The following is a 12,468-nucleotide window of genomic DNA, read 5'->3' as shown; positions in this document are numbered from 1 at the left end:
GCAACTCCTCTCTGGTCTGACGACTCAAGCAATAGTATCCAACTGCAAGGCCATACTGGGGGACAAGGGCGACTAGCGGTAGAGTGGGCAAGCACAAGTGGTAGAAACACCATGAACTTGTATAACTGCAGGGTGGAAAAGCTCTTTTACCAACATTTTTAATGTGCCCGCTAACACAGAACTTACTGTCCTTTACAAAAAAGCCTTTGAGCGTGATTGCTTAATACACTTGACATGTGATCAAACCTATTTCACAGTATTCAAAATAGAAGTAAAGCTGTGAGCACCAAAGTTAACTTATGTAAAGACACAATAGCAACAGTGCTTATTTCACATACCAAAAAGTCCATGTCCTCGTCTACAATCAAATGTCAAAATAAATCTATTTATATTCAAAAATACATTTAGTGGGAACAATGCAACATCGAAGTGTTTAACTATTTGACAGCCTGTATGAAGATAAATATATCAGAATACTGTTTGTACAACACTCATTCAACGCATTCTAAAGTTGTAATTTCTAAAGATGCACCAAACTGATATTTGGAGATCTAATAAAGACTAAAATAATATAGCTGGTCGTTATGACTACTGCCTTAACGTCAAACATCTGAAAAAAATTTTGCTTTGCTTTACAGTTGTTTGGAACAATGCTGACAATACTTTATTTCAGCACCGATTTGTTTTCCTTAGTGCTGAAAAGCTATCCCAAGGTGGCAGTCCAAAACATGCTAGAAAGATTCTCACACAGTGTGTCAATTTCAATCAAAGCAAGACCAAGGAAATCTACAGGGACAACACTGTCTAAAAACAAGTCTTTACAAGACAGCATCTGCATTCAAGATACAAAGCCACTGCCCTGGGTAAACCACAAACAAAACATGATTGGCAAACTGAAGCGTTACTGTGGGAGAAGTGGCTTCCAAATAATTTCTTTAACGTGAAAACAAGTCTAAATGTTAAGAACAGACCAAACAATATCACAATTTCTCCAGTGAAGACTGGACGTTGGAAAGCTTGTTTACAGGTGTATCAAAGACAATATTACAGTAGAATAGGTTACACGAGTAGATGGACACATGGGAGGTTGATGTCAGAGTGTATTAAAAACTACAGCCAAGTAAAAGTTCAGTTTAAGCGAATAGTGAAGAAGTCATGATTCTCCAAATTCATGATTCCACTTCCGATTTTAAAGGTACATTTTTTTCAGCATCTGCCTGAGGAAATTAAACATGAGCTTACAGATTTATCTGGTTCCTAGGCTATGGCACTGTTAGACTATCAGAGTCTTGATTTGTAAAGATAAACAGATTAGGATCTGACAACTCTCATTTATGTTTTTAAAATTATTCAAAAGTTGAGTACGCAGTGAAATTTGTGACACTCCTACAATATAAGAAATGCCATTCAACAAATGTATGTATTAGCCACTTTTGAAAAATGGTTAAACTAAACAAAGGCAGTGAAAAGAGCAACAGGAGAACTGAATACGATAACGTGGATTTTCACTAGAGCCCAACCGATATGGGTTTTTGGGGGCCGATGCGGATATTAAAGGAGCCGATTTATGAGCCGATATTTAGATTTTGAGAGTAGACCCCTTTACTGTATCAACTACATTTAGAGCAGGCCTATACTGAAAGCTGGTATGTATGTGGGCTATAAAACCTTTTCCTAAATGATTTATGTTAATAAAATATTACTGTCTCAAAAAGTGAACATGTAAACAATTCATAGTTTTCAGTCACGTGACATTCGCGGTACCTGGAGGGCAAAAAAACAGACCAACATAGCAGCTCACACCGCAACTCCCTCTTGCAAAAGCAGTAACATTTACTTGGATAACCTCTCAACTTAAGAAAAAGAAAGATATGAACACAAACTGCAAGTGTTGGGCACTTCCGATCCATCCGCTGCCGCATTTCTATCGTTAAAAAGCCGCCGCTCGACTGCGGTAATGTTTACGTTTACCTTGTGGGGAATCCCTCACCTAGCACAGCTCAGGCTTGTCTCTTCCTCGATTTGTGCATCAGAAAGTACAACTACCATCCAGCACTTTGGCAATGCAAAAGTAAAAAACTCATAGTAACAGTGTATGTGACGTCACGAGAAAACTATGAATTGAATCAATAACTATTTGCTGCTGGAAGGTGCAACTTTTTCTTTACCCATAATCTGCCATAATTTCAATGTAGCAGGCAGCTGGCAGATATATTTAGAATAAGTCAGAAACTATAGTTTAGCGGCTCATCAACATTAGCGCTCCTCCACTGATAAACACGGCATTAGCTTTGTGGCTATTTTAGCAACGGGCAACATTAGCTGCTGTAACATTGCCTGATTTTAGAGAATATTTAGAAGTGATGAACTAGGGACAAAGGTGGACCGTTCGCTAGAACCAATACACTGTTTCATAAATAAATGTACCACCACGTTAGTCAGCATCGTAGCTTTAAAACAAAAGACTGACTCACTGCCCTCTGCGCGCCCCCCTGGCAGACTGCGGTCAGCTGATTGTTTTCTTCTGTGGTTTTTGTGGTGAGACAGTGTAGTTAACAGCTGCAGCGCGCCCTCTGGTGGGCAAACTATGCAACACCCATGACATGAGTGAAGTATCTGAATCTATGTTTCTTTTTTAATAGCCATATATTTGCTGTTATAAACGGCCGATGCCGATTAAATGCAATTAGCTCATGCCGGCCGATAAATTCGTCGGGCTGTAATTTTGACATGTTACGACTAATAAACGTGTTGAAGCTCAAGAGATTTAGAGAAGCAGCTGAGGGTAGTTATGATTGGAGTTCTCGGCGCTTCATATTCGATGTCAGAGCGCTACAGAGGAATCTCACTACCTCTTGCCACCTCACTTTCGGTGGCCCTTAGGGAAGGTTATGGCAGCCCCGTCTACTCTTGCCAAGCCTCACAGAAACAACACAGGCTGCTGAGGGACAGGTAAATTATTCATCTTTGATTTATGGGCCAGCCTGCAACTAGTGAGAAACCGAGGCAAAGGCTGCAAACCACGGGCAGATTGATCCACCGGGGTGTTTTGGAGGAGGACGGGCCTAGTCAACCTCTTGGACTAGTGGATTCGCATGAGAACGAGGGATAAAGATAAACAGTCCATGAGACAGAGGTCAGTGTTGCAGAAGTAGAAGGTACAGGAGACATTACTGGACTGCTGGACTTTTCACTTACGTGGAATGGAGCCCGCTAGTGCCAACAGTGATGCAAAAATGATCAAATTACAGACAAATTATGCATTCGACATTTTTAAATATTTAAAGAAAAGTTCCTTCTGCCTCGCTGTGGATGGCATTCACATTAAGCAGAGCTAAAATACACTATGAGAGAGTGTGGGTGGAAAACAAACACCAGGCTGGAGGTTAAGTGCTCTGACTGTGCTCCCTGTAAAATTCCTGAGGTGGCTGCCAACGCTCGGTTGCCATTCCTCCTCTGAAAGGAAAGGGAAAATGCATGCAGAGGGGCAGGCGCGTTAGAGAGGAACAGAGTGAGCATTCAGCTCATTTTTTCACCTCCTTTCTATGATAAAAACAAGGAAACTGTGACAAATGTTACTGGTTTGATTCCTGAAAAAGCTAATTGTTGGACAAAATATCTGTGACGGTTCTGAGATTTAAAAATGAAGACAGAAAGCGCAAGAGCGAGGCTATGAAGAAGCCTACTATGAATGAGGGAGTGTGAGTGCCATTTAAAGCACTCCAAGAATGCAACAGGGTGGGGCCCATACATGCATACATACACTAACTGAGGAATATTCTGACAAATACTGTGTGTGTTACGTGTCCACACAAAAGTAGGGAGGAAGGACAGTAGGGATGATTCCCCTCCTTCTCCCTGTCAATCTGAAGGGAAAACAGACTCCATAGTCCTTTCCTGTCTCAAAATGGGCGTTACTTCCCGTAGCTGTTTTTACATGAGAATTAAAGAAGAAAAAATACGGTTAAAGCTGACGTAACTTGGGTCAAGGGCAAAGGGAGGAGCTGTGGTTTCAGAAAAAGGAATAAATAACCAGATATAATGAATAATCCTGTGTGAGGAAGCTGTTGTGACATAATTATTACAACATCCCCGAATTCATCTACCTCTTTAACACTGCTTCTCATCATCTAGCACACATACACACTCAAACACACATAATCATGACTTTCGCTCTGACAGAAATAAACACAATGAAATTCCTTCAGTGAAATTCACTGTGCATCTGGCTACCTTATTCACTATTCATTTTAATGTGAGCGCTCCATTTTAAGTCTTGAGGAATAACAGAGATAAACTGCCTCTAGGAACGTGTAGTCTAACAGCCGGCAGTAATAGAAGGGAGGACACTTAAGTTTTGGCGAGCCAGATAGTGAGCCAGGCAGTCAGGGCAGGGCACGGAGACAGGAGGCCAGGCAGAGGCAGCTGTGATAAGGAGGCCCCGGCACTCACGGGATTGAGGCCTGAGATAAGAACCCGGAGCTGTCGTTGGATGACTTTATCATACAGCACCCGCTTGGGGGGGTGGGGGGTGGCATTGCCGGGGGCTGGAGTGGGGCCAGGAGAGCAAGACGGGTCCAGGGTTAGAGTCAGAACAGGGACCGAAGCTCACACAGGCACTGTGGTGGGGATACTGGATAGGAAGGCTGCTAGGCAGAGGCACGTCAGACAACCCCCGCACCTCACCCTGTCAGACTTATGCCACCACATAATTTATAACCGGGGAGGGAGAGTGAGAAGAGAGAGAGTGAGAAAGAGGGAACACATGAGGGCAAGAGAGGCAGACAGAGGAAGATAACACAGAGCCTTCTGCTTTCTCGCTGGTGGCGACGACTCAGTAACCAGCTCACAGAATGGCTCTTGGTTAATTAAATTCCAGCTTATGAGTTGCTTTGGGAGAGAACGTTGGGAGAAGAGAAAAGGTTTGGGGATGGGGGATATAACAGCAGCCCTGGCCTAGCACCCCCTGTCCTCACTTCCAGTCACTCTGTCTGTGCTCTCTCATGGCTCTAAGCTGTATCCTACAATGCGCAGTCTTGTTAGCTGCTAAATTGATTGAATGTCAGAGGTTAGTGTAGGTCTAGACCTGTGCTAAGCAACGCCAAGGGTCAACCTACGGTGGGGAAAGTACAGTGATGCAACAGCCACACACAGGCAACAAAAAAAAGGGGGTGAACCATATGGACAGACTGACAGGTAGAAAAACACATTCTCCCATTTATCAAAATCTGTACTCTAAACAGCTGTTCCCAAAGGACCAGTTCCCTACACAGGCAACGCCGTGGACAGCAGACAGTTTGTCCTCCGAACGCTGACAGCTCTCCTGGGAAGGTCCTGTTAAATCATAGCACACAGAGGGAAAAAAAGAGACACAAAACTGTATATGAAAGGGGGGAGGGGGTACTGTAGCCTGGAACAAGCGGTACTATGCACCGTGTGGCTCTGCCACACAGCATGCAATAGAACGGACCATTTAATCTATTATACAAACAAAGCAAAAAAATGAGTCTGTAAGGAATGGTAAGGGGAGCTTGGAATACATTCCAAATTAATCTGACTATGCTGAAATCCCAATGAAAGACTCGCAACACTTCATGACAACAAAAAATAAATAATAATCCTCCCTTTCTCCTACGCTCTGCTACCTTACAACAGCGCCTTCACTACTGAGCTACATCTCTAGATGTTATATGGGCTGTCTCCTCCTGCCAAGAGAAAATATAGCAATTTGAAGCAGCTTGTTGGCTGGCAGATCGTAAAGAGAAATAATAAATAAATAAAAAACTCCATAGCAGGTGTCACCTCGGGGAGATGAACAACTGCAACGCAAGGGGATTTCAAAAAGGGGCCTGTCACTCAGCCAGAGTGACCTTGAGGGACTACACACATATTGGCAACGAAATAGGAACGTCCACTCCACTACAGCAGGGCGGGAGCAGCGGTCATCAAGGGTGGTGTCGGCTTTCTTCCGCCACAGAAACAGCTGTGTAGACGGGCACAAAACTTTGGGTGGGTGAGGGAGATGTGCAGCTGTCGTGAGGATAATCTCGAGGGATGGACAACTGAGAAAAGACTTTTTTAATCTTATTGGGTGCACTTAAGTTTGACAAAGGAAGGCATTTCAGCCTTGTGTGCCGTCATTGTAATTTTATCAACAATACACAAAAACTTTCGTCCCTCCGGAGTCAAGACTGCCGATGCATTGTTGACAGATTAGGACGGCCTTTAACTCTCTTTTCATTCATACACAACTCTACACTGACTGGTTATGTTTTTTCCTCTGCTTGTGCTTCAATGGGTTTTTATGTTGCATTTGCTTACTCCGGGTTGTATTTACAGACAGCCGCTCTCAATGAGACAGAACTGACCAAAATCCTCCTACAGCTGCAACACACACTGACACACACACACACACTTTTCAGATCAAACGTAAGTTAAAGATTCCCTTCTGGAGTCTATGCTGTCAGACTGGAAGTCGCACACAAGTGTAATGTTTATCGTTAATGCTGGCAAAGACCACGGTCAGAAAACATGCTTCATTTATCATTATAAAACATTTTAACATACAAATATCAACCTCAAACTACCAAACTACCACTACACGTTAAATTATTTTTTTTTATCTCAGCTTCTGAAACTGTAGCTATTTGACTGAACAGGCTATTAAAATAACACACTTAAGAACAATTTTAAGAATACTAGGCCAAAGAGAAGGTTTATTATTTTAACACCGTTATCTTCTCTATTTTTTAGATTGATAAAAAAAATTACACTGACTGGATTGTGCATTTGGTTTTATCCTGGGTGGGGTCAGTTTTCACAAGTACAGGACAGGGAGGAGGCTAGCCCAGAATTTCAGATCAGAGCTCTGGCCCCGTCCAAAGGGGAAAGCAAACCAAACAGACCCTAACAGGAACCAGACAGTCAGACAGGCCTCCTCTGCACTGGGGTGGCTTTCATCACACACACGCGCAATTTTTGGCGGCGGGGTAAAGTTTGGGCTGGTGCTGTGGAAACACTTGTAAACCTCAGACATGTGTGGCTTTAGAGGAGTCAGACTGAGTCGCGAGTCTCCCGGCCCTGATTTTTAAAACACCAGAGAAGGGAATGTTTCGTCCATTTTCTGTTTCTGTTGAACGCTGCATGGAAGAGTCAGACCAGTCCGGCATTACACAACTCATTTCTTAACCCCTAACAAACCAGTTCGTCCAAAGCCACTAAACAATGTGGTGCAAGACATTAAAATACATGTTGGAAAAGCTTTTCTTTTAAAGAAAGACAGACAAGCAAATCTATTCAACCTCTTTATTTCAGACATTTGCTTAATAACTTTTACTTTTCCTCCCAAGCGAAACAAACTATAAATCTGTAAATGTAAACCCCCGCAGGTTAAAATAATTTACAGTCCAGTCCTAATAATGTCCTGCAGTTAAGACACAGTATTTGTAATTTAAAATGCAAAGAAAGATGACTATAGGCCTAGTACAAAATGTGACACATTCCCCCACCAGAAAAACTGAAAATACCTCAGCTGTGTTGTAAATGTTGTGTTCCTTCTAAACACATTTAAGAAGTCATTGTGATAGAACTAAGTATTTGTTTTTATAAGAACACATAAGATTTAATTTCAGAAAGTAAAATTTAATAAGTGGAAAATGATTATAATTAGATTTTTTTTGTTGACCACTGACAATAAAAAGCAGTTTCTTGCTTTCAGTGAGTTAGCTCCTTCAGTGTACCATGGGCAGTGTTGTAATAAGAGGTGCAGAGACTGTGTGCACGTTCCCTTTTCTTTACTGTTCAGTAAGGCTGCTGGGGTATGTGACTATGTGGGCCGGGAAATGGCAAAGGGGCACAGGGATGAAAAAGAAAAGAAGTCTGCTTCCTGACTCTCCCCTCAATGAAAACATCAACACACTGATCATTCCTAATTGAGTCCGAAAAAGTGGCCCTTCGAGAATTTAAAAAAGACTCAACAATTGCCTCCTTTGTAAGGCATTTATTTGGTGTGGAGAGTGGTGTGCTTGGAAAGGAACGGGGCTTAATTGCTTACATTTCTGCAGGCCTCAACCTGAAACAATTTCCAATTTCTCCAGATGACCATCAAAATAACATTCAAGTGTAAACTACAATCGAGTAGAGGTATTTTAGGCCGTGTTAAATACATTTATTTTTGCATTGTTGTAGCTTTCTTGTGGGGTGGGGAGGAAATAGTCCACGTCTGAAGTGTCTTGTTTATTCACTCACCAAGGAAGCAAGAAAATCTTTGCAGACCGGTTTAGCAACTACATACTACATAGCCTACTCACCCCAGCCATGCAACCGAAACTATGACATACGCACTGCTATTTACGTCCAATATTGCATGCGAAATAATAACTCACATATCCCGTGAAGTGTCGTGGTGTCCAGTCCAACACCAGACACGGCATGGGGACAGTCTGCTAGGGGGCTGTGGCGCTCTCTAGTGTCCCCAGCTCAGTTACATAAAGCATAGGTCCAACCTTACGCTTTGACCAGCTTATGTTATTGATACTATCAACATAAACGGCGAATAAGCCTGGTTTATCGGCGCCGCTGCTTGTGCCAAAATCAGCTGCCACGCGTAGAAAATACATATAGACAGACAAACCCCGTCTGGACGGCGCCGCCGACAAAAGGCGACGCAGTTTTTGGAAGGGCACGCTTGACTGGGGAAAAACACGACGGCTGCTGCAGCAAGGGAAGGAAACACAGCCGAGAGAAGCATACCCCTCATTTGAGGACAAATATTGTAGTAGCAGGGTGAAGGGAAACAAACAAAATGGTGCTCCTTTTAATGAAAAAGTTAGACGGCTGAAATAATCTTCGTGCACTCCCCCTCCCAGCTGCAACTCACTGGCCATTGTTTGGGCAACAAGCAGACACATTCCTTCGTGCTTTTAAGGTCGGCCGCTGGGCAACAACTGAGGCACAAATAAGGAAAGCGACAGTCAACTTTTCTAACACTTCTACACATTTGTCTGAAACGTCTTTACCGACTGGTGAAATCTTTATTTTTCAAAACGTAAGTTAGCTGAGTTGACGTTTTATGGTTCCTGAAGAGTTCAACGGAACGCAGACACCCAGGCTCGCTAGCTTAAAATGTGGCTAACCCAAGCTAATTTGCCGTGGAACATGTGGAACCAGGGCCCGTCTAAATTAAGTGAGATTTGCATTTGATAAGCCTTTAAGTGTGCTTCAAAACTTCCCTGTGAGCGAATTTAGTCAACACACACGCACTGAAAGACTTTCTAAGTGAGCGAGAGAAAGTTTTCGTCTTGTCACCACAAAGTCAGGAGTGCAGCAACAAACTCCTGGAAGCCTAACGTTAGCAACGCAACTCTCAACATCTCGCTGGAGTGGAACAGTTAAACAAGCTCGGCCGGATTTCTTGTTTTGGATGTGTGGTACTGGACGTTGTAAGTGTTTGAAAGGCTTGCCACGGTCATCAATATCTGTATATCTGATGCTAGAATATTACGCAGTAGGGACGCCCAGCGAAGCCGTGCCGACAACCGGACTGCGCCGTGGTCACGCTTTCCCCCCCTCCACGGCGGCTCCCCGGTCGCTCCAGACCGCCACTTACCTTCATCGAGAAGCCTCTCCAGGTGCGTGAAGATGCCGCAGAGATTTGGCAAACTGGTCATGAGCTTCTTCTCGTTTAATAATTGCATCAAATAGTCGGGACTCGGCCTCGGTCGCTCCTTCACTTCGACCTCTCCGACCATCATCTTTGCGGCGAGAACGGAGAACAAACCACCGCGAAAACACAGAATCCTCTTTTAGGAAAAAGAGAAGAAGAAAAAAAACGAAAAAGAAAAAAAAAACTTGCGGATCCAATCCCTCGCTTCCCTCCTCCTTGTGATGAGAAGACTATGTAAACCCCCTCTGAAAATTCAGGTTTGGTTTGTTCTTGTTGTTTGAGTCGAGAGGGGGCAAAAAAATAAACCGTTATCTTCCTTCCAGAGACTCGTGCGCCGTACTCTCCTCTACGCCGTGTGCGCTCGGGGACGTTCGATTCCACCACTGTAGGCGCGAGAGACTGTTCCGCCGGAAAGGCTCCGTCCTCCTCAACGACTATTGGCCAGTGGGGCTTTCAGGGACTAATGTGACAACCAATGACAGCTCACACCCGAGCCAGGAGGGCGGGGCAGAGTGGTTCTGGGAATGATAGACAGAAAATCAGGGCAATGGTGTGCAGTGCGCAGGAATGCACATAATGCCTCTGAAGTGTTGTCAACACAATATCACACATTTACTTCTTTCTCTTCCTCACTAATAGCAACATTATAGCAGTTAAACATTTTCAGACTCCAACAGTTTTTTGGTTTCTTAACAGTATGGAACTGTAGTCATTGGCCTCATAACTTTTAACATCAAAGGGGGGTGGAAAGTGGAGTCAACTGAGGTTTAATTTTCTGTCTTTGTTTTAGACAGCAAGGTAAATCATTTACAAATCATGAGTTTGTTATATTTATTTCTTTTTGACTTAAAAACACACAGGCCCCTCTCACTTTGTAGATCACTTCTTTTATTTATTTATTTTGTTATATATTTGTCAGAAAATGTCTGCTCCACTAATAAATTACATTTTCTTTTGCCAATTTTGCCCCTAGGCATCTAGGTTGTAACAAAGTATAGTATTCTAAAATAGTTAAACACTGCTGTTTAGGATTACAAATCACACAGTAACACTATTTAGAAAGTGCCAGGGCTGTGGAGTCCTCTACATTACACAAGATCATCAGCACGTTCCTTCATCTTGCCAATCCAGGGTGAAAACCACATTCCAGTGACTACCTGAAAGCACAGGAGCTCTATTTGTCACTTAATTATCAAATATAATTATTTGGTTTCACATTGATGTGTATGGGTCTACTAATCAGGTATGGACTAGTGATCTCCCACTTCATACACAGTGTTTGTGTATGACAGAGGTTGTGTACTTGCCAAGACCAGCCTATGAATTAGGCGGACTTCATGTATCTTTAGCGTGCTGAAATAATGTAAAAATTATTAACCTGTGCAGTCCATATCCTACAAGATGCCTTTTGTTACTCAAGACTTGTTCATCTTGTTATCTGTCTTGGGACCGATTGATCAATCTTATAGTAATCAATAGAGCCTTTTCATTGTCCTGTCCTTGGGAGGACCTTTCTTCATATCCCCCGAAGATTAACATTCCTGATCAATGGAACACACACAAACCAGCCACCTCCGGTTTCTCACATACTGCTTAGTGCGAAAATAAACCACAACCAGTCTGTTTTGATTTTAACAGCTGTTGGCTGAGAGGGGAGCCCTGATCGCGGCTCTCATTTAATTTGTCCGCTTACTGCTCACTCACTCATGTCTTTGTAAAAGTAGGCCCTACGCTGAGTGCGCTAATGCTCAAACAGCTGCATTATGACCTTCTGGCTGCAGTTTGTTGACACTGTGTTGGTAGAGAGACTCTTAATATTAGTGCAGCACGTCCAATAAATTGATCAAACAACTGACGAGATCTGTTGATGTGTTTGGACAAGTTTAATTAGACTGAAATCATGTCTCTGTATCATTAACTCAAGAGACGTGTGCCACACACTTACAACATATATACAAACTTGCTTTCACACACAGAAAAATATTACACACACATATCCCCACAAAAATATTTTAAATCAGTCCTCCAGTTCTAGAAAACAGCATTTGGGAGTGCAGCAGGCGACAGGAGCCTCTACATCAAAGCAGGAAGACAGATACAGTTGCCTTAACAACCAGTGCAACATATCTACTGGATCCTGCTTCTCTGCCCGTCAGCCAGCGTCTACACATAGCTACAGTATGTAATTGCTATAATTATTGTTGAACTTCAGTGGAGTCTCAGACAAAACAAGCCTGGTACAGCTGAGACACAATCTTCAAAAATGAAGTTGTTAATCTTGAAAGATTTCACATAGGCTCCTACGGGTCTGATGAGTCTGATTATATAATTCACTGGAGCTACATTACTGGGAAAGGTTGCAGAAACACTGGTATCAAGGCAAGGACACAGTTTATTACTTATTGTCCACATCTATGTTGGGATTAATTCACCTGTTTAACATGTTTAAGATGCGACCCTTCATTTAAGCTTGAGCAGAAATTATTATTTCTGAAACTTTTATTTCAGTTTGTTTATAACTGTACATCAAAATTAAAATGATGTTCCTTGGTTGGATTTAACAGCTTAATACCTGAATTGCCCTGCTAGCATATCCATTGTCCTCCAGAGGGTCTGGAACTTAACATTGTCATCATTTCAACCACTGACCACAGGAAAACACAAATAGTAAGGTTTTTGCATAATAGCTTGTCATTTGCACCTCCACCAATTAGACAGGGCATGTTACATTAGTCATCCAAATGGTCGGCAATATCAGTGTGCTATCTTACAGCCAGAATGATAAAACATCCCTTGAAGCCAAA

At 42.7% G+C, this 12,468-nt stretch overlaps 1 protein-coding gene across 8 annotated transcripts in view; it reads right to left on the bottom strand.

Annotated features, from left to right (window-relative positions):
- The window catches only part of qkia (QKI, KH domain containing, RNA binding a), a 74,326-nt gene extending 64,282 nt beyond the window's left edge, over window positions 1–10,044 (bottom strand). For 6 of the 8 annotated variants that reach the window (XM_038729392.1, XM_038729396.1, XM_038729391.1 and 3 more), the window contains exon 1: window positions 9,608–10,044. In XM_038729392.1, the coding sequence (XP_038585320.1) occupies window positions 9,608–9,752 (145 nt within the window). In that variant the 5' untranslated portion in view covers window positions 9,753–10,044. The remainder of the gene's footprint in view (window positions 1–9,607) is intronic. The other 2 variants (XM_038729397.1, XM_038729393.1) reach the window with 2 other exon arrangements.
- Window positions 10,045–12,468: the final 2,424 nt, after the last annotated feature.

The sequence above is a fragment of the Micropterus salmoides genome, unplaced genomic scaffold (genome assembly GCF_014851395.1).
Source record: "Micropterus salmoides isolate LMB-PRFRI ecotype aquatic unplaced genomic scaffold, ASM1485139v1 Ms_hic_scaffold_19, whole genome shotgun sequence".
Taxonomy (NCBI): Eukaryota; Metazoa; Chordata; class Actinopteri; order Centrarchiformes; family Centrarchidae; genus Micropterus; species Micropterus salmoides.
Note: the sequence above shows the minus strand (reverse complement) of the source record. Positions and strands in the feature narration are given on the sequence as shown.